General features: G+C 41.8%; 1 protein-coding gene across 1 annotated transcript in view; it reads right to left on the bottom strand.

Moving 5' to 3' along the window:
• LOC124873719 (collagen alpha-1(XXIV) chain) overlaps positions 1–15772 on the bottom strand; it is a 155133-nt gene that overhangs the window by 62823 nt on the left and 76538 nt on the right. The window contains exons 15-19 of the mRNA XM_047374587.1: positions 12213–12266; positions 11979–12023; positions 11457–11510; positions 11050–11103; positions 6647–6700 (exon numbers count right to left, since the gene is read on the bottom strand). Of these exons, the coding sequence (XP_047230543.1) occupies positions 6647–6700; positions 11050–11103; positions 11457–11510; positions 11979–12023; positions 12213–12266 (261 nt within the window). The remainder of the gene's footprint in view (positions 1–6646; positions 6701–11049; positions 11104–11456; positions 11511–11978; positions 12024–12212; positions 12267–15772) is intronic.

The raw sequence follows: 15772 nt of genomic DNA, 5'->3' as shown, positions 1-15772 counted from the left end.
CCACCATCATCCCGGTTCCCAAGAAACCCACCATCGTAGGATTAAATGACTACAGGCCTGTAGCCCTGACGTCTGTGGTCATGAAATCCTTTGAGCAGCTGGTGCTGAAGCACCTGAAAGACATCACAGGCCCCCTGCTGGACCCCCTGCAATTTGCTTACCGAGCAAACAGGTCGGCAGATGATGCTGTTAACTTAGGTCTACACTTCCTCCTGCAACACCTCGACCACCCAGGGACGTACGTCAGGATCCTGTTTGTAGACTTCAGCTCGGCCTTCAACACTATCATACCAGACATCCTCCACCAGAAGCTCACACAGCTCAACGTCCAGCTTCCTGACGGACCGACAGCAGCAGGTGAGACTGGGGAGCATCTTCTCCCGATCCAGATCAATAAGTACTGGTGCCCCCCAGGGGTGTGTTCTATCCCCACTCCTCTTCTCTCTGTACACAAATGACTGCACCTCATCGGACTCGTCCGTGAAACTCCTTAAGTTTGCAGATGACACCACTGTCATTGGGCTGATCCAGGACGGTGATGAGTCTGCATACAGACAGCAGGTGGATCGGCTGGTACACTGGTGCGGTCAGAACTACCTTGAACTGAACCCACTCAAGACTGTGGAAATGGTGGTGGACTTTCGGAGAACACCACCCCCATACACCCCCTCACCATCCTCAATAACACTGTATCGGCCGTGGACCACTTCAGGTTCTTAGGAACCACCATCTCTGAGGACCTGAGATGGTCTTCACACATAGACACTGTTCGAAAGAAGGCCCAGCAGAGACTGTACTTCCTGAGGCAACTCAAGAAGTTCAACCTTCCACAGGAGCTGTTGGTCATCTTCTACACTGCCATCATTCAGTCTGTCCTGTCTTCATCCATCTCAGAGTGGTTTGGCTCATCCACAAAACAGGACAGGTCCAGACTGCAACGAATAATCAGGACTGCAGAGAGAATAATCAGAGCTGACCTTCCCTCCATCCAGGACTTATACAGGTCTAGGGTCAAGAAAAGAGCTGCCAAAATCTCTGCAGACCCCACACACCCTGCACATAAACTGTTTAGAGTTTTACCTTCAGGCCGCCGCTACAGAGCACTATTCGCTAAACCAGCCGCCACAAAGACAGTTTCTTTCCCCAGGCTGTTTCTCTGATGAACATTCAATAGAGTACAGAACAACAGCATACAGATGTTGCAAATGCACCTTTTCTATTAGATATGTATATATTGTACATTGTAAATTGTAAATTTGTATATTCTGTAATGCAAAAACAGAACAAAGTGTACCGGAGTCAAATTCCTTGTTTGTATGCACGAACTTGGCAATAAAGCTGATTCTGATTCTGATTACCCTGGATACCGTGGCTCTTGATACATCACAAAGACTTGCTGTCTTGGTCACAGATGCGCCAGCGAGACGTGCACCAACAATTTGTCTTCTTTTGAACTCTGGTATGTCACCTATAATGTTGTGTGCATTTCAATATTTTGAGCAAAACTGTACTCTTACCCTGCTAATTGAACCTTCACACTCTGCTCTTACTGGTGCAATGTGCAATCAATGAAGACTGGCTACCAGGCTGGTCCAGTTTAGCTATGAAACCTCCCACACTAAAATGGCAGGTGTTTCAGTTTCATTGTCCAACCCCTGTATGTACATGACTTGGAGTCTTAATGATTTGATTGAATTGACTTTTTGAAGTGCCTTGAGAATATTGTGAATTGGCACTATATTAATAACTGAATTGAATTTACCGTAATTGAACCCTCAGGCTATCAGAGACTGGCTTACTTGGTATTCCTAGGTCCAGAACTAAACAAGGGAACGCAGCATTTAATCTTTTAGCTGTGGAACAAACTGCCTAATAACGTGATATGTGCAGAAACTGGTAAATATTTAAATCATTTAGAACTGAAAACATGTTTTTACTGTTTAAAATGTTTTTGTTATTTTCTTTCTCTTTCCTTTGTTGTCCTGTAAAGCCATTTGCCTTGTGTGTAAATGGTACTTATACACTTGTCTTGCCTTTCTTATCATTCTACAGTGATCCTGAAAAGGAATAAAAATCATGTTGTTTATGTTCAAATACCACAACACACAAAAGTGATGACTCAATATGTTTTACAGCAGTACATGTTGGGCAGACACATAATGCATATTTGTTTATTCAACGTCTTTCACTGTTGTAAGAATTATGATTATTGATTAATTAATGTTCATCAAGAATTATAATTTTAAATCATAATTTGAAAAAATAAAATTTCTTAACCAAAAAATCATTACTTACGAATCAAAATCAGAGATGTCCTCTGGTGTTGTAATTATGGCTCAAAGCCCTTGATAATTATAATTATTAAATTCTCAGTAATAATTGATAACTATTACTGGATGTCACTGTTTAATCAACCACTTCTCCGAAGGTGGGGGAACCTTGACCTCATTTTGACAGACAAATCACTCTTGCTCAAAATAAACACTTTCTCTTTATTGACGTGAATATTTATTAAATCAACAGCCGTGATACACCTCACTATTCTAATTCAATAATCTTCACCTAATCAAGCATGCAAAAGTTCTACACAAAAGGGGTAAAATAACTAACTAAACAAGATAAAACATGTATGTATGAAAGTCAAACCAGCAATTATGGTAAAAACAAGAGAAAAAATAGTACTGAGCAAAGCTTTGAGAGCGGCCTCCACCAGGCTGCAGTCACAAAACCCCCAAAGTTGGAGCTCAAAGAAACACAAAGGGTCATAAAACGTTTAGGCGGCAACCAGTGGAAAAACACAAAAACTGAAGACAAAGGAATAGTGAGTATTCCACCATGAGGTTCTAGCAGTCCAACTTTAAGTTCACCTGAGTCTGCGCTCAGGTGTTCAAACACAGTGAGACACGCACAGCTTCAAAGCGCGGCAGCTTTCAGAGTTCAAAATAAGCAGCAATCAAAGTTTCAATAAGACATTGCATGCACATACAACTTAGAACACATTGGACTATAAGTGGCGATTCTAAATCACCTCTATCTTGCCCAAGCTATTTCTAATAGAAATAAAAAAAAACAGGATTACGTGGTGTCATCTTCTCTGGAGCGGGGGGGAGGGGAGAGTTTGTTACACGTCCGTAACAAATTCAAAGACGGTCGGCCTTCCTCCTTTGGCAAAAGGGGAAAAATATGACGGAGCGTCCCCAGTCGACTGGAACAAAAACAAAGAGGAAAATTCCGTCTCCTTGGAAAACTTCTGTGGGTTTTCCTTGGGTTACGTGTTAAATCCACGCCTTCAATCGGTAAAGTAAAGTCTACAGGTCTTCTTATACCAGAAAACTCTTTCTCATGAGTTTGGCCAGTGGGGAGAATTAATGAAAACCCACGTGTGGTTTCTTCTCCAGAATGATGCGCCTCCGTTGCGTGGTAACCGTGTCTCGAATTCCTTCGGGAGAAAAAGCAAAGGTGGGGAGTCTCTCGTGTCCTTATATAGCCCACTGCGACATCAGCGCTGCAACGCCCCTTTCTATCAGCTGCAATCCCTGCTGGGAGTTGTGGTTGCATACCATCCTGGGGTATATAGTAGCAGATGACACTGGGAGGTATAACCCTAACCTCCTAACCCAGAAATGGTCCAACATTGTGTTAACGTCTAGCTCTTACCTGTATACTGTTATGCATGTTTCTCATCAATTCTAAGCCTGACAACTGTTTCCATGGACAACTATGAAATACTTTAATTTTCTCCCCTTACTGTCTTCTCAGCATACCAACATTAATAGGAAAAACTACCACTGTGTTGTGGGCTGCTCAGAGGAACCCACAGAATCAACCACTGGAGAATATCGCTCCTAGACATATTGTGCAATGCTAAACATAGATACGAGAGAAATGGCCTGACCGATTCCTATTTGTTCTTCATGGCGCAAAACCTCTTTGCTTAATATGCAAAAAAACCCTGCTCAGGCTTCAAATGAAGCAACTTGGAGCACCATTTCAAAACTGCACATCTAAAATTCAATGAAAGTTATCTGCTTGGCTGTGAACTCAGTAAGAGAGGAACTGCACAGCTCATTGCTTCACTTACTGAACAGCAAAGCCTTACCCACAGAACAACCTCAACAACAGAATGTTTAACAGAAACATATTTTCAGAAAGCATGGACTTTGGCATGGGCAAAAAAGTATTTCTTAGACTCAGAAACAATAAAAGATTGCTTTTTTGCCTTCAGCAGAACTATTGTTCAGAGACTTTGACAACAAGGATGCTATTCTTAAACAAATAAAGGGATTACAGTTGTCTGATTCAACAATAATGAGGCGGATGGAAGACATTGGAGCGGACATCCAAGAACAGCTATTGACAGTTATTGATCTGCGTGTAGCTCCAGGTTTCAGCAAAGCAGTGGATGAAAGCACAGATGTCACTGATGTTGCTCAGCTGTGTGTTTGGGTAAGGTTCCCCAAAGAAGACTCTTTTTGAGAAGAAATGCTGTGCTTACTACGACTCCATGGCCAAACAAGAGGTGAGAATATTCTGAATGCTCCTTTGGCATTTTTTGAGAAAAAAACATCTCATTTGGTCCAAACTTGCAAGTGTGTGTACTGATGGTGCCCCAAGCATACGAGGCAAGGAGAAAGGTCTTGTTGGCCTCCTTAAAAAAAAAAGAGATGAAATTCCCCATTTCATCAGTTTCCACTGCATCATCCATGAAGAGTCCCTTGTATCAAAGCTGAGAAACAACAGTTTCTAGAAAGTGATGTAAAGTGTTATGCAGGTGGTAAATTATATAGTTTCTAGAGCACTAAACCACCGTCAGTTTAGACAGTTAATTCAAGATTATGACACAGAGTACAGCGATCTAGTGATGCACAGTGAAATAAGATGGCTGTCCAATCGAAAGGTGCAGTCCCATCCCAGACTGTCCCATCTTGAATGCCTCACTGTGATTGCAACAACAAATTATGAATACAACATGAAGAAAGTCAAGGATATGCACCACAGCTTCCACTCATCTCAGTACTAAGGTTAGTTTTGTTTAAACATATTGTTTCTTTTTTGTTCACAAAGTGGATTGTCTATTGTTTATTGTTTATTGTTTTCGTTTATTAAATAGATTAGATTTATTTCTGTTTTGAATTCTTAATTCACGCACTATTATCTATAGCGTTTACAGCAAATGGTCCGAAAAGAGAAAATAACCATTGAGCGGCAGTTCTGTGGGCGCAAATGTCTTGATGCCAGAGGTCAGAGAAGAATGGCCAGACTGGTTCGAGCTGATAGAAAGGCAACAGTAACTTAAATAACCACTTGTTACCGCCAAGACATGCAGAAGAGCATCTCTGAACGCACAACATGTCGAACCTTGAGGCGGATGGGCTACAGCAGCAGAAAACCACACCGGGTGCCACTCCTGTCAACTAAGAACAGGAAACTGAGGCTACAATTCGCACAGGCTCACCAAAATTGGACAATAGAAGATTGGAAAAACGTTGCCTGGTCTGATGAGTCTCGATTTCTGCTGCAACATTCAGATAGGGTGAGAATTTGACGTCAACAACATGAAAGCATGGATCCATCCTGCCTTGTATCAACGGTTCATACTGGTGGTGTAATGGTGTGGGGGATATTTCCTTGGCACACTTTAGGCCCCTTAGTACCAATTGAGCATTGTGTCAATGCCACAGCCTACCTGAGGATTGTTGCTGACCATGTCCGTCCCTTTATGACCACAGTGTACCCATCTTCTGATGGTTACTTCCAGCAGGATAACGCGCCATGTCATAAAGCACGAATCATCTCAGACTGGTTTCTTGAACATGACAATGAGTTCACTATACTTAAATGCCCTCCACAGTCACCAGATCTCAATCCAAAATCTGCAGCATCTGTGTGATGTTCTCATGTCAATATGAACCAATGTCTCTGAGGAATGTTTCCAGTACCTTGTTGAATCTATGCCACAAAGGCTTAAGGCAGTTCTGAAGGCACAAGGGGGTCCAACCCAGTACTAGAAAGTGCACCTAATACAGTGGCTGGTGAGTGTACATATTTGTTACAGTACTGTACACTAATAGTATATAAAAAACACAAATGTACATGTACACATGCTTTATTGGCAGAATACAAGAACTTTTATTTGAATTATGCTGATTTGCAGGTGCACAGCCAGGAATTTTAGGCCCCATGACTGAATAATTAAATTGTGCCCTCCCGCGCAGCTGCTGTCTCCACATCTGTAGGATCTTACCCATCAAAAGCTTTCCATAACTAACTTCCAAGGCTTGCAACTGTCTTGCTTCCTGTAGTACTATCACAATATTTATTGCTAGTGAATTATACAAGCAAAAGTCTGTAAACAGTATGCAAGTCGCTATTTGATTCAAGAATCAAAGCAGACATAAAAACATGTGTTAAAGGCCATATTTCAGAGACTAATTTTTGCTTAGGTTTAAAGCCCTATATGACCCCACTGCTGATTTGTACTTTAGAATATATTCACTTTTACAGAACAGTTCGTTCTCAACAGGGAGAATAGAAAACATTTTAATTTCTTTGTTTATAAACAGTGGGGACAGTCAAATTTAAACAAAAAACATCTCCAGCTGCTAATGTAATGTGTCATTAACAAGAAATCTCATCTAGTTCCTACCTCTGGTCCTGCTGGACCCGGTGGTCCTTGTGTCCCAATTTCTCCAACTCTACCCTTTAGAGAAAAATAATGAAAGACATTTGATTTTAACTTCTAATTACACCAGTAGGTAAGAACCAAAGGATTAAGCCAATCAACCACACTATAAAGCTGAACGTGTTTTTTAATTAAAATAAGGAACACAGCTAAATTAATGTTTCTCTGAGATTAGTGAATAAATAGACAGAATGTAACCTTAACAAAGATTACCTGAGAATCCCTCTAGTGGGTTTTTCCATTGGGTGTTTGATACAGATGTTAGGTAGTAAAAACACATACAGTAAAATACAGCAGAAATAGAATGGATGTTCCCATTGTTCTACATTACTTAAATTAAATGCTCCAGTACAAATTATGCGAAAAACATGGCGTAACATTGAGGCCACTTTTTTGAAGTTGTAATAGAAGTTGAAGTTGTCAGGATAAACAAAATACAGGTCCTTCTCAAAATATTAGCATATTGTGATAAAGTTCATTATTTTCCATAATGTCATGATGAAAATTTAACATTCATATATTTTAGATTCATTGCACACTAACTGAAATATTTCAGGTCTTTTATTGTCTTAATACGGATGATTTTGGCAAACAGCTCATGAAAACCCAAAATTCCTATCTCACAAAATTAGCATATTTCTTCCAACCAATAAAAGAAAAGTGTTTTTAATACAAAAAAGGTCAACCTTCAAATAATCATGTACAGTTATGCACTCAATACTTGGTCGGGAATCCTTTGGCAGAAATGACTGCTTCAATGCGGCGTGGCATGGAGGCAATCAGCCTGTGGCACTGCTGAGGTCTTATGGAGGCCCAGGATGCTTCGATAGCGGCCTTTAGCTCATCCAGAGTGTTGGGTCTTGAGTCTCTCAATGTTCTCTTCACAATATCCCACAGATTCTCTATGGGGTTCAGGTCAGGAGAGTTGGCAGGCCAATTGAGCACAGTGATACCATGGTCAGTAAACCATTTACCTGTGGTTTTGGCACTGTGAGCAGGTGCCAGGTCGTGCTGAAAAATGAAATCTTCATCTCCATAAAGCTTTTCAGCAGATGGAAGCATGAAGTGCTCCAAAATCTCGTGATAGCTAGCTGCATTGACCCTGCCCTTGATAAAACACAGTGGACCAACACCAGCAGCTGACAAGGCACCCCAGACCATCACTGACTGTGGGTACTTGACACTGGACTTCTGGCATTTTGGCATTTCCTTCTCCCCAGTCTTCCTCCAGACTCTGGCACCTTGATTTCCGAATGACATGCAGAATTTGCTTTCATCCGAAAAAAGTACTTTGGACCACTGAGCAACAGTCCAGTGCTGCTTCTTTGTAGCCCAGGTCAGGCGCTTCTGCCACTGTTTATGGTTCAAAAGTGGCTTGACCTGGGGAATGCGGCACCTGTAGCCCATTTCCTGCACACGCCTGTGCACGGTGGCTCTGGATGTTTCTACTCCAGACTCAGTCCACTGCTTCCGCAGGTCCCCCAAGGTCTGGAATCGGCACTTCTCCACAATCTTCCTCAGGGTCCGGTCACCTCTTCTCGTTGTGCAGCGTTTTCTGCCACTTTTTCCTTCCCACAGACTTCCCACTGAGGTGCCTTGATACAGCACTCTGGGAACAGCCTATTCGTTCAGAAATTTCTTTCTGTGTCTTACCCTCTTGCTTGAGGGTGTCAATAGTGGCCTTCTGGACAGCAGTCAGGTCGGCAGTCTTACCCATGATTGGGGTTTTGAGTGATGAACCAGGCTGGGAGTTTTAAAGGCCTCAGGAATCTTTTGCAGGTGTTTAGAGTTAACTCGTTGATTCAGATGATTAGGTTCATAGCTCGTTTAGAGACCCTTTTAATGATATGCTAATTTTGTGAGATAGGAATTTTGGGTTTTCATGAGCTGTATGCCAAAATCATCCGTATTAAGACAATAAAAGACCTGAAATATTTCAGTTAGTGTGCAATGAATCTAAAATATATGAATGTTAAATTTTCATCATGACATTATGGAAAATAATGAACTTTATCACAATATGCTAATATATTGAGAAGGACCTGTATGTATTTTCAGTGTTTTATAATTATTTTATACTATTTTGTATCCTGACCCAAAGTTCATGGCCATAGGTGAAGGTAGGAACGTAGACCAACCGGTAAATCGAGAGCTTCGCTTTTCGGCTCAGCTCTCTCTTCACCACAACGGACCGGCACAGTACCCCAATTACTGCGGCAGCCGCACCGATCCGTCTGTCGATCTCCCGGTCCATTCTTCCCTCACTTGTGAACAAGACCCTGAAATACTTGAACTCCTCCACTTGAGGCAGGAACTCCCCTCCAACCTGAAGAGGACAAGCCACCCTTTTCCAATCGAGTACCATGGCCTCTGACTTGGAGAAGCTGATCTTCATCCCAGCCGCTTCACACTCGGCTGCGAACCGCCCCAGTGCATGCTGTAGGTCTTGGCTAGAGGGGGCCAGCAGGACCACGTCATCTGCAAAGAGAAAAGACGAAATCCACTGGTCCCCAAACCAGACCCCCTCCGGCCCTTGGGTGTGTCTAGAAATCCTGTGCATAAAAGTTATGAACAGGACCGGTGACAAAGGGCAGCCCTGCCGGAGTCCAACATGCGCCGGGAACAGGTTCGACTTAGTGCCGGCAATGCGAACTAAACTCCTGCTCCGCTCGTACAGGGACCGGATGGCCTCTAATAAAGGGCCCCCGATTCCATACTCCTGGAGCACCCTCCACAGGGCATCACCAAAAAAACGAGATCCCGGATACAAGCGGCTGAAATGAGCTTCCTCTGTAGGGTAGCCGGGCACTCCCTTAGAGATAGGGCGAGGAGCTCGGCAATCCGGGAGGGGCTCGGAGTAGAGCCGCTGCTCCTCCACATCGAGAGGAGCCAGTTGAGGTGGCTCGGGCATCTATACCGGATGCCTCCTGGACGCCTTCCTCGGGAGGTGTTCCAGGCACGTCCCACCGGGAGGAGGCCCAGGGGACGGCCCAGGACACGCTGGAGGGACTATGTCTCTCGGCTGGCCTGGGAACACCTTGGGCTCCCCCCGGAGGAGCTGGAGGAGGTGTCTGGGGAGAGGGACGTCTGGGTGTCTCTGCTGAGTTTGCCGCCCCCGCGACCCGGTCCCGGATAACCGGAAGACGACGAGTACGAGTATTTTGTATCCTTAAAATTATCTCACTTTTTTAAGTGGTGATCTTGCTGATTAAGTATGATAAAAAAACAGGTATGTTGACAATGTGAAGAAATAAACCATGGATGTCCTTATCCAATCTCAGGTAATGGCTCGAGGTCCTTATCACGGATTTGGGAGTCACATACAAAACTTTCAATGACTTTTGTTGGTCGACTGTCTGTAATTATGTCAGTTGCTCTCCCGCTGAGACACAAGGGCGCTTTTGGCGAGAACAATTTTCAAGAGTTACACAATATTTTCTTGTGCATTGCTTGCAAAACCATGTTATAGCTTTCGCACATTATTTTGCTGATTGAGTCTGGGATTTCCGCTCGGGTTCTGAGTGTTTTTCACTCTTAATTATAATGTACCCAGTCAGAACGAAATGTCTGCTGCTGCCACCTGTCTGCATTATGTGATCACACCTGCACTGGCTGCTACATTCACAGACATCTCTAGATGTTGGAAAGAGAGCTGCAGAAATTGCATGTGTAAAACTCGTCACAAAGCTTGAACCTTAAAAACCAGAACAATGTCTTCCTAAAGCAGGAGAGCTTTTGGCTTGAATACAATGAACTAGGAATGTATTGTAAGCTGAATTATTAATCATTTTAAAACCACAGAATGACATGCTAATGTTAGCGGCTAATGTTAGCGTAGCACTTAGCAAACTTCAGCACCATATGTAAACATTGTCAGCAGGAGCAAGACTTGAGTTTGTTAAAGACTATAGCTGTATTTGTTGAGTCTGAAGGATCTTTAGAAACAAATGATAAAGCTACATGCATGTTAGGTGACATGTCGAAAAGTCGTCGTTGCTTTTTGAACCGGCTTAATCTATGCTGAAGCAACATAGCATAGAGCTGCCCTGCAGAAACTCTGGTTGTCACAATATTCTATCTATTGTATTTTAAATGTATTTACTTTAATATTAACATGTATTAACCTTAATAATAATATCTATATCTATTCTTAAATTAGTTGGATCAGTATTAGGGACAAAACATCCTGATCAAGACATCTCCTAACTGACCGTCTGTTCAAAATTTCACTAAATTATAGGTTTCATTGCAGCCCTTACCCATATAAATAGTCCTAACTATGTATAAAATTGTCAGACTAAACATATTTCACAACCCATGAACCTTCTTTCCCATAGAAATATGAATATTGAAAAAGCCAAACAAACCGGTGGTCCTGGTTTTCCTCTGGGGCCAGTAGGACCAGGAGCTCCACCAGCACCCTAAAACAAACAAACAAACAAACAAAATCCTCTTAAATTGTTTTTTCTTTGTGTGAGAGTGCAAGTCAGGATGTGCATTATCTAATGATCTCATGTGATTAATGAATGAATAATTTAATTTATCTAAACACACATGACAATCACACAGCTTGTTTGGTTTCATTTCTAAATTTTGCAAAGACTTTCAGTTTTAGATTTTTCATGCATATTGAGGAGAAGGGAAACAGACAAACGAATCAACAGAATTTTATTGCAGACATGTTTATCAGATTCCACATCTGTGTAAGACTCAAAGTAACATGTTGGTATTTGTGATAAAATACAAAACATTATTAGAACATGTCACTTCTTACCTTGTCGCCTTGGTAGCCCATCTCTCCTGGCTCACCCCTTTGACCCACTTCACCCTAGATTTTACAGTATCACACAAGATATGACACAACACTCCCCTGCTATAGTAACCATAATACAACAACAGATTAAAACATGAAAACTATCATGGAAGGTATGTGTATTGCACTTTATATTCTACTAATCTTTGATGATTTGAATCCTTAGACATCCCACAAATTCATCTGAACACATACAATCAACATGTTCTGCAAAAAGCTGTTACAACACAAACCATTTTGCATAAAACCTTGAGGCACAAGTGCTTTCAGTCTGATGTCACTTTGAAGGTTGTGACCTGTAGAAGTTATTTACTTTGACCTCGGTTTTAGTTTGCTGGTCCAGTCCCTCATTGCATTTTCACTATTCTGGCCTTTTTCTATAGTTTGTTGTACAGATTAAGATACATCCGATGTAGTTACGTGAACTGGACTAGTGACACATTAAATACATATTCATAGCAATAATATAAATATTTAAATCACCTTATCACCTTTCAATCCGGGCAGGCCGACGATTCCTGCTGGGCCCTGAAACAACAACAAGAACAAAGGAAAAACTTTCGGAAAATCAACACGATAAACAGTAAAGTTGACACTGTGGTCTGTTTTTTATTTATTTATTTAATTTAACTCTCGTGTCATATTATGTTTGCCAAAAAGGACTTTTTCAAAGACAGTGCAAAGAATTTGATTAAAAATTTACCAGACCAGGCCTACCTGAGGTCCCACCATACCAGGCAGTCCTCGTGGTCCTTCTGGCCCCAGATCCCCCTGTTGGATAGAGAAAATAATTTGGATTTAAAAAACTTATTTACAAACTTTTGATACAGGCCCGGGGCTCTTACCTCACACAATGCAGTACTTTTGAGTCCATGTGAAAAGTGTTTTGACAAACACTTATGGATTTTACAAAACATATTTTTGAACCCAGAAATAAGATAAGTTAATGATGTACCCATCTCTTTTGGATGAGTCTGTGTGCTTCCTTGCTCACAGCCCAGACATCTACAGTAACTGGAAGGATTGGATTGAAAACCACAAGAAATTGTTGTTGGACCACCACAATGTGCCTCAAGGAAGAAATTGTGTCTAGGCCATATTCAACAAATCTGCAACAGTTGTTGGTAACAACAAAGGTGCCACCCTCATCACGTTTTAGCATCTCTGATAAAGATTTCTAAATAGCCTAAAAATGTCAAAAGGTATGATTGTTGTAGTCTGATCTCACAGTACCACAATACCCTTAACAAATGCTTTAAAATAAATGTAATCTGAAACATTTCTTTAGCTTACAATTTACTTTGTTTTGGTTGAGCAGAGCTTCTATGAACGTGTTATTGGCTGTTAAATGACTTTCTGCTTCTCTTTGGTATAAATACACTGGGGAAAAAAAGGTTATTATGCCTACTTCCTCTTTAAAATGAAAAAGACAAGAAAACACAACATTACTTTATTAGCCAGGTAAATGCTACAAACATCTCACTGCTCACCTAAAACTGGCCATATCAACAGTCAGAGCAGCCTTTTTAAAGTTTAAAATTCTGATAATTTCAACATTTAGGTGTGTAAAACCACTGGAACTGTGACAAACATGGCTGAAAGAGGACACGTGTTTTTCTTGCCAGCAAGATGGTAAGAGATATTTAAAAAATCCAATGCTCGCTGGTAGAGACCTACAACAAAGAGTGGCTGTGAGATCTCTGCTGGCTGGTTCTGGCACTTCATTGTTCTCAGCTGCAACTCATCCAGCTAATGAGCTCATGGCTTTTTAAGACAGCTGCTGACACAGTCTGTTGCTGGAACATAGTATCATTAATTTACTCAGGTTGTCGAAATATAACCAAATCAGAAGATGACACAGATTCGATGCACAGAATTAGATTGAAATGAGGTTTTATTGTTCCAACTTAGGTAGACCTTGATTAGAGTTGTTAGAAGCCAGAGGATGAGGAAGCCCCAAGGATCCGAGCAGAGAGAGAGTGTTCTGGCGGTGGAAATATTTACTGTGCAGATTTCCTGAAGAAGAGTTCCATATGGCGACAGGCAGGCAGACAGATGGGCAGATCGACAGGAAGGCAGGACAACAAGCGATCAGGCAGGCTGACAGAAGTCCACATAACAGAGACTATGTTCCAGCAACAGACTGTGTCAGCAGCTGTCTTAAAAAGCCATGAGCTCATTAGCTGGATGAGTTGCAGCTGAGAACAATGAAGTGCCAGAACCAGCCAGCAGAGATCTCACAGTGGCATCCTGGGGTCACCAAGTGTTCATAACAACCATTAGATCAATGGCTCTTTTGGTAGCCATCCTAATGGCCAGAAGAAAAGGGGGATGTACAAAGTTTTAATAGTGGGGGTTCGATAGGTGTAAAATCGCAGTAGTAGTAGTAGATCCTTACTGCCAACTTTTTTTAATCATTGCTAATAGGCATGGAGGGCGATGTCCATGTGTGTAAATCTAGCTTCTTATCATGACTCACAAGTAGGTTAATAGGATTGTACAAATCACATTGTCAAATGCACAAATAGTCTAGTTGCAACCATTTCAAAGATATTAGCCATTCATGCAACAGATGCAACCAAAGTATTACATAGTGTCATGTTTCAGGGTCTCAAATGAAAATCAAAAAATAACGTAACTTCAAATAAAACATTGAAAAATAAAGGTACTGGTTTCTTAGATCTGACATCTAAGAAAATTTCCTAGTGATTAGTTTCTTCATTTTGGATCCCTCACCAGTTATGACTGCAGTTTACCCTTTGTTTTTCTTTGATAAGAACCATTTGATTTTCTTTCCTTTCAGAATAATTTACAACTTGTGTGTCAATTATGGGAAGTGAGAAAAAATAGTTGACAGATCAACTTAGTGTTTTTTACTTGTTATGAACTGGTTTTGCTTCAATGATTTTTTCTGAAACACATGTATATGTTTTTGTTGCTGGCCTGACCAGTGAATTCTTTATTTTCTTAGTGTTAAATGGTTTGGCCTCTATCTCCTATCTCCTTGATGGATTGGTCTTGACTTTGCAACCTAAGCGAATGTGTCAGGACTTTACTGAAAAGTAAAATCCTTATTGAAATATGCTCTCCCACTCATGTTAGTGGGGGAGATAACTATGCAGCTCACAAAAGGCTGGCAACTTGTGCAGCATTAAAACCAAAATGATCAACTGCAACAATTAGTGTGCTTGCAATCTGTTGCTGTAAATTCGCTTTTTCTGGTTTGTTTTGAATTCTTTCTGTCTGCCATAAGTATTTTACACATAAAACGTGTTAGAGACAGATGTTATTAGAACAACTTAAAATAAATAAATTAAACAGCTTCAAACTCTACGAACACTCATCTTGACATGATTAAAATTTTACCACCAGCACCTCCCGCACACACACACACACACAACATTTTGTTAAATGTCCACCTAGGAAGCACCAATGTTGTGCATCTCATGAGTGGAGCTCACATTTTTGAGAACTCTGGACTATTTTTTTCCGATCAGCCTGCGTGTCAGTAACTGCAAGAACGTAAAGTTATGCATATAACTACTGTTCCCTGAAGGAGAGTAACGAAGTACAACACATGAGTATGGGATATCACGCCCTGCGTGTCCTGGCTGAAGCCACCTCTAATCACGCCTCCTAGGCAAATGACGTGATGACGACAGGTGACAGGCCCCGCCTGCACTATATACCTGTCCGTCATCATCGTCATTACTCGGTTCGATAGCCGCTATTCACCGAGCCCAGCTGAGCAGCGGGGCAGCAATGTGTTGTACTTAGTTACTCTCCTTCAGGGAACAGTAGTTATATGCATAACTTTACGTTCCCTTTCAGTCGATTCACTCAGTACAACACATGAGTATGGGACATATATAAACGCCCCGCAGAGCAGCCATCAAACCTGGATCATACACTGCATACTAGTGCAGCACTTCAGACCCAGCAGAAAGAACAGAGTGAGCCACAGAAGGGGTTGTCACATCCAAACGATAAAACTTTACAAATGTGTGCGGCGAAGACCAGCTGGCTGCAGCACAAATGTCACTCATGGGCACCCCTCTAAATAGTGCCCAGGAGGTCGCTATGCCCCTGGTGGAGTGAGCCCTCACACCACGTGGCATTGGGAGACCCCTGTTGCTGTAAGCCAGAGAAATAGCCTCCACAATCCAGTGGGAGAGTCTTTGTCTGGACAGAGCTTTCCCCCTTGCTGGGTTAGCAATACACACAAACAGTTGATCACACAACCTCACAGACTGAGTACGGTCAATGTAACTACGCAG

The sequence above is a fragment of the Girardinichthys multiradiatus genome, chromosome 9 (genome assembly GCF_021462225.1).
Source record: "Girardinichthys multiradiatus isolate DD_20200921_A chromosome 9, DD_fGirMul_XY1, whole genome shotgun sequence".
Taxonomy (NCBI): domain Eukaryota; kingdom Metazoa; phylum Chordata; class Actinopteri; order Cyprinodontiformes; family Goodeidae; genus Girardinichthys; species Girardinichthys multiradiatus.
This window is presented reverse-complemented; position numbering and strand designations above follow the sequence as displayed.